At 44.9% G+C, this 10,733-nt stretch overlaps 2 protein-coding genes and 1 long non-coding RNA gene across 3 annotated transcripts in view; 2 read left to right on the top strand and 1 right to left on the bottom strand.

Annotated features, from left to right (window-relative positions):
• Positions 1-1,328, top strand: part of TMC7 (transmembrane channel-like 7) — a 90,292-nt gene extending 88,964 nt beyond the window's left edge. The window contains exon 14 of the mRNA XM_011976102.1: positions 1,135-1,328. Coding sequence (XP_011831492.1) covers positions 1,135-1,200 — 66 coding nt within the window. The 3' untranslated portion in view covers positions 1,201-1,328. The remainder of the gene's footprint in view (positions 1-1,134) is intronic.
• A 793-nt stretch (positions 1,329-2,121) lies between these two features.
• On the bottom strand, positions 2,122-6,866 carry LOC105536663. Its single transcript, XR_001005621.1, has 3 exons — positions 6,698-6,866; positions 3,159-3,392; positions 2,122-2,260 (listed from the first exon to the last, which is right to left on the bottom strand). It is a non-coding gene; the product is annotated as an uncharacterized LOC105536663 (long non-coding RNA).
• Positions 6,867-6,983: 117 nt separating this feature from the next.
• The window catches only part of COQ7 (coenzyme Q7 homolog, ubiquinone (yeast)), a 24,895-nt gene continuing 21,145 nt past the window's right edge, over positions 6,984-10,733 (top strand). The window contains exon 1 of the mRNA XM_011976101.1: positions 6,984-7,118. Within this exon, the coding sequence (XP_011831491.1) occupies positions 7,046-7,118 (73 nt within the window). The 5' untranslated portion in view covers positions 6,984-7,045. The remainder of the gene's footprint in view (positions 7,119-10,733) is intronic.

Raw genomic sequence — 10,733 nt, 5'->3', positions numbered from 1 at the left:
TTGAGACAGAGTCTTGCTCTGTCGCCCAGTCTGGAGTGCAGTGCTGCAGTCTCTGCTCACTGCAACCTCCACCTCCCGGATTCAATCGATTCTCCTGCCTCAGCCTCCCAAGTAGCTGGGATTATAGGCGCCCACCATCACAACCAGCTAACTTCTGTATTTTCAGTAGAGAAGGGGTTTCACCGTGATGGCCAGTCTTTTTTTTTCCTTTGAGACAGGCTCTCACTCTGTCGCCCAGGCTGGAGTGCAGTGGTGTGATCTCAGTTCACTGCAACCTCTACCTCCCGGGTTCACGCAAGTCTCCTGCTTCAGCTTCCCGAGTAGCTGGGATTACTAGCTAGGTGTGCGCCACCTTGCCTGGCTAATTTTTTTTCTTTTTTGAGACAGAATTCCGCTTTTATTGCCCAGGTTGGAGGGCAGTGGCGTGATCTCTGCTCACTGCAACCTCCACCTCCTGGGTTCAAGCAATTCTCCTGCCTCAGCCTCCCAAGTAGCTGGGATTATAGGCACCTGCCACCATGCCCGGCTAATGTTTTGTATTTTTAGTAGAGACGGGGTTTCGGGGTTTCACCATGTTGGCCAGGTTGGTCTCGAACTCCTGACCTCAGCTGATCCAACTGCCTCAACCTCCCAAAGTACTGGGATTACAGGCGTGAGCCACCTTGCCCAGCCTAATTTTTGTATTTTTAGTAGAGATGGGATTTCACCACGTTGGTCAGGCTGGTCTCAAACTTCTGACCTCAGGTGCTCCACCTGCCTTGGCCTCTCAAAGTGCTGTGATTACAGGCGTGAGCCACCTCGCCTGGCCTAATTTTTGTATTTTTAGTAGAGATGGGCTCTCACCACATTGGTCAGGCTGGTCTGAAACTTCCGACCTCAGGTGATCCATCTGCCTCAGCCTCCCATAGTGCTGGGATTACAGGCGTGAGCCACCACACCCGGCTGTACTGTGCATTTTTTAAAAAAAGGATCAGCTGCTTTGTGGACAAGGGGCTGTGGAGCGGACACAATGACAGACCAGATGAGAGGTCATTACGATAGTCCAGTGGTTAGAATCCTCAGCCAGTGGGGTAGGTAATGATGGTATTTGTTTCCAAATATATTAAATGCACATGTGAACCTATTATTTTTTAGGAAAGTCGTGACAAGCGCTACCTAATCCAGAAACTAACAGAAGCCCAAAGGGACACGAGGAACTAACTAGACTGAGCGTGAAGATGGCGCTGCCTGTTGCTTCTAAGCTGACCTAGTGATTCTGCTGAGCCTACAGAGTCTACCTGGGTTTTGAGTGGACATTTAAAAATATATTTTTCTGGAGTTTAGGCTTTTCCATACGTGCAGCTGTGTTTACCTAACCCATCCCTTAATCAGGGCTTTAGTGACTTAGAAAAGCAGGGGAAACCCAAGCCTTTGCCTGCGGACCGGCCACTCTGTGACGACTCGACCAAAAACCAACAAGCCGTTTGAGCTTTTACAAGAGTGAAAGAGCAGGGACGGTAGTGTAGTATTTGAGCCATGAGTTTATGTGAACAAGTGTTTTGGGATGTGGACTGAAGCTCAGCCTGTCAATCAGACCAGCCCATGAATATATAACAAACAGACTGGAAGCTGGTTTCGTAAACACACATATCCACATTTTTAAGGGTTGTTTGTTTTCCCGTGCTTACAATTTTTAATGCACGTGCCTTTATTTCACAAAACATGTGGCTGCGCGCAGTGGCTCACGCCTGTTATCCCAGCACTTTGGGAGGCCGAGGCGGGCAGATCACCTGAGGTGGGGAGTTCAAGACCAGTCTGACCAACATGGAGAAATCCCATCTCCACTAAAATACAAAATTAGCCGGGCATGGTGGCACATGCCTATAATGTCAGCTAGTCGGGAGGCTGAGGCAGGAGAATTGCTTGAACCCAGGAGGCAGAGTTTGCAGTGAGCCGAGATCGCACTGTTGCACTCCAGCCTGGGCAACAAGAGCAAAACTCTGTCTAAAAAAAAAAACAAATGTAGAATATCTCTTAAGATTTCCGTTATGGCAAAAACCATATGCAATAAATACCTCATTGTAAGCTTACCCAAAATGGATAGGTGTGAACCTTTTAACAGAAAAACAGAAGTTTAAGTTATTGTTTCATGTAATCAGTTTTCATTTTAATATCTTTGAAATATTTTTCAAAGCACTGTAGTTTTGTAATGAACTTTTCAAGCCTTCCTTCCATTGTTTTTCTTCCTTTCACTGGCTCCACACGTTTCCTGGGGAGTAGCCTGGAATTTAAAGTTGGGTGCAGGTTTTAGAAAGCTGTGCTGTTAACAATAATTCTCCCCACCATCTCCACTCCACTACTCAAACATGACTGACTCCTTACTCAGAGGAGCAATGATGTCTTCTCGTCCCTTTCCTACAGCCATTTTCTTGCTTTTCCACAAAGGTATTATTGAAAGTGGGATATTTTTGTAACTGGGAGACCAATGAGCTTTCTGTCTTTTCCTGACTTGTTAAGGTTTATGGGTTTCTAAATCTAATAACTACGGCCATACCACCCTGAACACACCCGATCTTGTCTAAATCTAATAACTGGTGTCATGGAATTTTGAGTAATCAAAGATTCACTCCAGTCTCACTTAAAAACATACATTCTGCGGGGCACAGTGACTCATGCCTGTAATCCCAGCACTTTGGGAGGCCAAGGCAGACAGATCACTTGAAGTCAGAAGTTTGAGACCAGCCTGGTCAACGTGGCAAGACCCCGTCTCTACTAAAAGTACAAAAATTAGCCAGGCGTGGTGGCGTGTGCCTGTAATCCTGGCTACTTGGGAGGCTGAGGCATGAGAATCACTTGAACCTGGGAGGTGGAGGCTGCAGTGAGCGAGATCGTGCCACTGCACTCCAGCCTGGGTGACAGAGGGAGACCCTATCTTAAAAAAAAAAAGATAGGTGAAAAGAAAAAAAACAAATTGTAATTGTAAACATTTCTGCCCAGTGCCTTTATATTAATATATATAACATTTTCACTGTGACCAGGCTTGATGATATTCAAGTTTTCTATTTGTATGTGTGTGTGTGTGATGAACAAAAATGTACACCTTTTTTTCCCTATTATAAAAGTGATATTGAAATATGCTAATTGATATAATTTTAGTTAAATGCTGCTAATACGCATACCTCTTACTTGAAGGTTTTTATATGTTTTGATAACTTTAATAACTTCAGGTGATGTCTGTATAATTTTTAAAGTGCAGCTCTCTCTAACAAACGTGCCTTACAACTCCTGATTAAATGGTGTCTTGAAGGTTTTAAAATGTGATCGTGTATATTGGAATTCAAAGAGGCTTCTTGTCAGCAGTCAAGTGATGATGGAAAACTGTAACAGTTTGTAAAGTTGCTCTTTGCCTTTTCCTAAAATGAGAGAGAAGAAAGAAGTGTTGAATGTAGTCCTCAGATGAGTGCTTTTAAAGCTCCTTGGCTCTGTTGAAGCCAAGGAGGGTATATGTGTGTAATTGCCCAACTGGTTCATTTTGCTTGCTGCCTGGATACAGTCCATTCATCAAGACAGATGAATTGCAACAGAGAAAGAGTTTAATTCATGCAAAACTGGCTAAACAGGAGACCAGAATAGTATTATTACTCAAATCAGTCTTCCTGAAATTTTGGAAACTGGGTTTTGTGTGTGTGTGTGTGGTTTTTTTTTTTTTTTTTTTTTTTGAGACGAAGTCTTGCTCTTGTTGCCCAGGCTGGAGTGCAATGGTGCAATATCGGCTCAGTGCAACCTATGCCTCCCAGGTTCAAGCAATTCTCCTGCCTCAGGCTCCTGAGTAGCTGGGATTATAGGCATGCACCACTACACCCGGCTAATTTTGTATTTTTAGTAGAGACGGGGTTTCTCCATGTTGGTCAGGCTGGTCTCAAACTCCCGACCTCAGGTGGTCCGCCTGTATCGGCCTCCCAAAGTGCTGGGATTACAGGTGTGAGCCACTGTGCCCGGCCGTGTGCATGTTTTGTTTCGTTTTGTTTTTGAGATGGAGTCTCACTCTATTGCCCAGGCTGGAGTGCAGTGGTGTGATCTTGGCTCACTGCAACCTGGGTTCAAGTGATTCTCCTGCCTCAGCTTCCCAACTATCTGGGACTACAGGTGTGCGCCACCATGCCCAGCTAATTTTTGTACTTTTAGTAGAGATGGGGTTTTGCCCTGTTGGCTGGGCTAGTCTGGAACGGCTGACCTCAAGTGATCCTTCCACTTTGGCCTCCCAAAGTCTGGGATTACAGGCGTGAGCCACTGTGCCTGGCGGAAACTGTTTTTTTTTATTTTTAATGGATAATCTGGTGGGTAGGCGGATGGAATTAGGGAATAGTATGCATTTTTGTTTTTTAAATTTTGTTTTGCCATTATAAAAATACTTGTTTTTTATAGCAAATACAGAGAACAGCAAAAGCAACAGAGACAAAAAGTTAAAAAGCACCATTTATGGGCACCCCTGTTAATCTTGGCAAATTTCCTTTTAAGATAGAAAGTACAGAGGGAGGGAAGTAGGACGGAGAAAGAAGGAAAGAACTTTGGTATTCTCATTTCTTTTTCACTTAATATGTGTTTTCTTTTTTCTTTTTCTTTTTTTATTTGAGACGGAGTCTCGCTCTGTGGCCCAGGCTAGAGTGTAGAGGTGCGATCTCGGCTCACTGCAACCTCCACCTCCCGAGTTCATGCCATTCTGCTGCCTCAGCCTCCCGAGAAGCTGGGACTACAGGCACCCACCACTGCGCCCAGCAAATTTTTTGTGTTTTTAGTAGAGACGGGGTTTCACCGTGGTCTCGATCTCCTGACCTCGTAATCTGCCCGCCTCAGCCTCCCAAAGTGCTGACATTACAGGCGTGAGCCACCGCGCCCGGCCATATGTGTTTTCTTGAAGAATCTAAAGATAGTGTTTTCTCCTGTTATTAAAAGCTTTTACAAACATTTCAATGGGCTACATAATATCATACAGTTAGATCTTTTTCTTTTTTTCTTTTTTTTTTTGAGCCAGAGTCTCACTCTATCGCCCAGGCTGGAATGCAGTGGTGTGATCATGGTTCAGTGCAGCCTCAGCCTCCTGGGCTCAAGTGATCCTTTTAGCCTCACAAGTAGGTGGGATCACAGGCACACACCACCATGCCTGACTAATTTTTAAAGTTTTCTGTAGAGATAGGATCTCACCATGTTGCCCAGGTTGGTCTTAAACTCCTGGGCTCAAGTGATCCTCTCGCCTCAGTCTCTCAAAGTGTTGGGATTACAGGCGTGAGCCACTGCACTCGGACATAATGTTTTGATATTCTATTGTTGCTTAACATTTTGTTTCCAAATTTTCCCAGTAATAAATAACGGGCACATCTATAAATCTTTGTCAACATTTTTTCTCCTTAGAAACAGACCTAGGCCAGGCGCGGTGGCTCACGCCTATAATCCCAGCACTTTGAGAGGACAAGGTGGGAGGATCATTTGAGGTCAGGAATTTGAGATCAGCCTGGCCAATACAGCGAAACCCAGTCTCAGTTGGGCATGGTGGTGTGTGTACCTGTAATCCCATCTACTTGGGAGGCTGAGGTAGGAGAATTGCTTGAACCCGGGAGGAAGAGGTTCCAGTGAGCCAAGATCTCCCCATTGCACTCCAGCCTGTGTGACAGAGTGAAACTCTGTCTAAAAAGAACAAAAACAAAAAATAAAACAAAAAAGGAAACAGAGACCTAGAAGAGGGATTACAGCAAAGGTTTTGAACATTTTAAGGCTTTTGAGAGCCAGATTCAGAATCCCAGTAGTTTTACATGAGAGTGCTACAACATCCTCACTAAGTAGTATTTGGGTTAATCATAATTTTAAATTATTTTGGTGTGTCAATGTGAACACTAGAGTGATATAAAAACAACTTAAAAACTTGAATTCAATAATTTTACAATTGTATTGCATCTTAAAATATTTTATAGTAAACTTGGATAAAATATATAAATAATCCAAAGGTGTAAAGTAGAAAGTGAAAGCCCCCTTCTCCCAGTTCCAGCCCCCTGATGGTGCCAATATTAAACGTTGTATATCCTTGCAGACATACATCTTTGATTTTTGCCCTCATGTACATTACTCATGTAAAAATTATTTCTGTTGAGTAGATTCCTAAGACTGCTGTATTATATGATCTTTTTAAAGTATGTTGCTAAATTTCCCCTCCCTTCCCAAAAAATTCCAATTTGCACAAATATACATGCACACATGCACACAATACAGTAAGGTAGATCCCAGAGATAAAACATGTTCTCTGTAGAAAATCTGAAAACAGAGAAAAGGACTGGGGAGAAGTTTAAAGTTGGCTTTCAGCCCACCAATAGAGACAACATTATATAACACATTAACCATGTGGTGCATGTAATTTACATAATTTATATTATATATATATTTTACATATATATATATATTTTGAGACAGGGCCCAGGCTGGAGTGCAGTGGCAGGATCACGGCTGACTGCAGCCTCGAGCTCCCGGGCTCGAGCTATTCCCCCGCCTCAGCCCCGCGAATAGCTGGGACTATAGGTGTGCTCCACCACGCCCAGCTAATTTTTAAAATTATTTGTAGAGGCGGGGTCTCGCTATGTTGCCCAGGCTTACTATTTTAAAGTGGATATAGGATGCAAACTAAAAAAAAAAAAAACCTCCTTCCACGTAGGTAAAGCAGGAAATACCGTGCCTTGTTAATAAGTAATTCCCTCATGATCCTCTTTCCCAGGAACTTGGGTGAGAAATCACTAACCCTATCCTGATCTTTGAAACAGCAATTTAGCATTTTCATCTCCCTGGCAACCCAAGGCGCCTTGGCTTCCTTGGTCTTGCGAGTGATTGATAGTGACCCCATCCAATATAATCTTTTTGTTTGTCGTATCTACCCAATCCAACCCCTAGCGCGGGGCTAGGGGGCGTTCCCACCGGTGCGCGGGCAAGCTGAGCCTGCCTTACGTCTGCTGTGCGTCATCAGTCCGAGCCAAAGGCAGTATTGGCCCGCTCCTTTCAACGAAGTGGTTGCTCTTTTGTGCCGGCAATGAGTTGCGCCGGGGCGGCGGCGGCTCCCTGCCTGTGGCGGCTGCGCCCGGGCGCCCGGCGGTCGCTCTCAGGTAAAGGGATGCGCGCAGTCACAGCCCTGCGCTGGGCTAGCAAGCTAGGGAATTTTCGCTTGAGGTTTGGGTCGAAGAGGTCACGGCGGAGACGTTCGTAACGTCACAGGCCTGCGACGGAGCGCGACTGCGTGACTTCAGCTTACGGGGCGCTGGCGGGCGGGGCGGGGCCTATAGTTCGTGGCGAGAGTGACGGGAGGACGGGGGTGGTTTCGGCAGTGATGCCTGGGGAGTGACGCATGGCACACCTGTGCAGTGATGTCACGGCAGGTGCAGCCAGCTTTCCGAGTCGAGGACAGTTGGCGACACTGAAAATTTAGCGTCTCAGGGAGTCTCTTTTTTTGTGGTCTTTGCCCAGGGCCTTGCCAGGCAAAGTGTAGCCCGACGACCAGCTGCCTCCGCTACTTCTGGGAGCTTGCTAGAAATACAGATTGTCGGGCCCCACCCCGACCTACTTGGTCGGTATCTGTGGTCTGTGAACAGGCCCTTTAGGTGATTTGCATGCACTGTAAACTTTGAGAGCCATCAGTGTAGTAGAAGGATCATCGAATTTGGAGTAGAGAGACATGGTTTAGGACCATGGTTCCTGCTTTCCTTGTTTCATCTGTGCTGCCTTAGAAAATTGTCATGAAACCGGGCGCAGTGGCTCCGGCCTGTAGTCTCAGCACTTTAGGAGGCCGAGGCTGGAGGATCACCTGAGGTCAGGAGTTTGAGACCAGCCTGGCTAACACGGTGAAACCCCGCCTCTACTAAAAATAAAAATTTGCCGGGCGTGATGGCAGGTGCCTGTAATCCCAGCTACTCAGGAGGCTGAGACAGGAGAATCAGTTGAACCCGGGAGGCAGAAGTTGCGTTGAGGCGAGATTGCACCACTGCACTCCAGCCTGGGTGTCAGAGCGAGACTTTGTCTCCCCAACCCCCGCAAAAAAAAAAAAAAAAATTTTGTCATGAGGTCGTTTTCTCTACGTTAAATTACTGTGTACCACCTTCGGGATTTTTGCCTAATGGCAATACTGCTTGAACTTTTGATTACTAGAGGTTTTTTTTTTTTTGTATAGCCCTGTCCCATTTTGAAATTAAATTAATTTCCTTGAAACGAAATCCTTCTGGTGAATGGGAAGCCAGTGCCACTTGCCACAAATGGATGAGTAATTATTTAAAAAAAAAAAAAAAACTGAAATTAAAAAGTTACGAAATTGTGTTAAATACTGTCTTTCTGTTACAAAGGGGAAATTAGCAACTGTTGGAAAGGTGTTGAGGATATGCCAGCTGTAAATGGAGATATCTTCCTTAATGAAATAAAAAAGATTGCAAGAGAATTTAAAAGAGTACCCCTTACTACATGGGGTTATTTATTGCATATCCATAAGCCACTTAAAATTTCATAGGTACCACACTGGCGTGTTTCACACGTTGGGAAAATATGGACGTAAAGTGATGCATTTGAGAGCTTCTAGCACCCAGCCTCAATTTTATTTTAAAGTGTGTGGCAATGCAGGCAAAACTCCGAGGGTTGTTGAATGTGAATTTTAATGCTGTTCTGTTCGCCAGTGAGCATAACAGAATAAGAATCATTTGTGTTTATAAAGTTACTTTGCTTCTTATATCTCATTTTATCCTCATAACTCAGTAAGATAATTTTATTATGTGTTTTCCCTTAAAAAGGAAAGAGCCTGATTATCGCCTTTTTTTTTTTTTTTAAGACAGTATCTTGCTCTGTTGCCCAGGCTGAAGTGCAGTGGTGCGATCTCAGCTCACTGCAACCTCCGCCTCCTGGGTTCAAGCGATTCTCCTGCCTCAGACTCCTAAGTAGCTGAGGCTGCAGGCATGCACCACCATGCCTGGCTAATTTTTGAATTTTAGTAGAGATGGAGTTTCGCCATGATGAGCAGGTCTCAAACTCGTGACCTCAAGTGATTCTCCCTCCTTGGCTTATCAAAGTCAGGGATTACAGGTATGAGTCACCAATGATTACTGCCAATTTTATGTGTAAGAAATGTCGATCCTGATTTTCCCAAGGCTAGTGTTGGAGATGGGACACATGTTTTTGGTTTCTTTTTTTCTTTTTTTTTTTGAGACAGAGTCTCACTGTGTCACCCAGGCTGGAGTGTAATGGCACCATCTCAGCTCACTGCAACCTCTGCCTACTGGGTTCAACTGATTGTTCTGCCTCAGCCTCCTGAGTAGCTGGGACTACAGGCGCACCACGATGGCTGGCTAATTTTTATATTTTTGGTAGAGATGGGGTTTCACCATGTTGGCCAGGCTGATCTTGAACTCCTGGTCTCAAGCAGTCCACCTGCCTGGGCTTCCCAAAGTGCTGGGATTACAGGCGTGAGCCACCGCACCGGGCCTATCCGTCTTTTGAGTCAGATATGCTCAGTGAGATGAAGGGGATCATGCCGAGGAATGGACCAAAGCTGGGTCATTATGCTTCAGAACTTACATCCACACTTCTTTATTAAAAGTGTGACATTTACAGCCCCATCTGGTAGAAGATTTCAAGTGCAGAGCCACCCCAAATTTCACCAACCCACCTCATCACCTCGTGTCCAAAACACTCAAGCCTTTGTCATGAAAGAACCACATATGTATCCAAAATGAATTTTTTCCACATATTCGCTGGATGTTGAAGTTAGCCTAAGTGAAAAGACGTACGCATTAAAGACATGGTAGTCACGGCCTAAGAGCGCTAAAACATTACAAAGTGATACCAATGCTGACTGGGGGTGGTGGCTCACGCCTGTAATCGCAGCACTTTGGGAAGCCGACATGGGAGGATTACTTGAGCTCAGGAGTTCGAGACCAGCCTGGGCAACATGGTGAAACCCTGTCTCTACTAAAATACAAAAAAGTAGCTGGGCATGATGGTGCATGCCCGTAGTCCTAGCTACTTTGGAATCCTAGCTACTCTAGAGGCTGAAACAGGAGAATTGCCTGAGTCCGAAAGGTGGAGTTTGCAGTAAGCCGAGATCATACCATTGCACTCCAGCCTGGGCGACAGAGCCAGAGTCTGTCTCAAAACAAAAAGTGATACCAGTGCAGATCGAAGCTGCCATTACAAACTAAATGACCCCTAGGTTTCTATTTTCCGTATCTGCAAAATGAGGTGAATACACCGTACACACCTAAGAATGCTGCAAAACTCTTCCTTGCAGGGAAAAAAGCCTCTTGAGTTACTCTAATATAAGGCTCAGAGAATATAATTAAAGTGTTAAGGTTAGGAGATTTATTTTTAAAGATAAAATGTAATCTGTCATGAAGAATTTACATTTTGAAGATAAGAGTTCCTTTGAATTAATTTTGGACCATAATGAGGTGAAATCTAGACTCTAAGGCTAGTCTCAAAATCGAATGCCCAAGGGTGTGGGGTTTTAAAATTTTTTCTCTGTTGTTTTGTTTGTTTGCTTGGTTTTAGACAGTCTCACTCTGTTGCCCAGACTGGAGTGCAGTGGCACGATCTCGGCTCACTGCAATCTCTGCCTCTCGGGTTCAAGCTATTCTCCTGCCTCAGCCTCCCAAGTAGCTGGGATTAAAGGCATGTACCAACACACCCCGCTAATTTTTGTATTTTTGGTAGAGATGGGGTTTCACCATGTTGGCGAGGCTGGTCTC

The sequence above is a fragment of the Mandrillus leucophaeus genome, unplaced genomic scaffold, assembly GCF_000951045.1.
Source record: "Mandrillus leucophaeus isolate KB7577 unplaced genomic scaffold, Mleu.le_1.0 Scaffold162, whole genome shotgun sequence".
NCBI lineage: Eukaryota > Metazoa > Chordata > Mammalia > Primates > Cercopithecidae > Mandrillus > Mandrillus leucophaeus.
The sequence above is the reverse complement of the archived record's forward strand: the minus strand, read 5'-3'. Positions and strand labels throughout refer to the sequence as shown.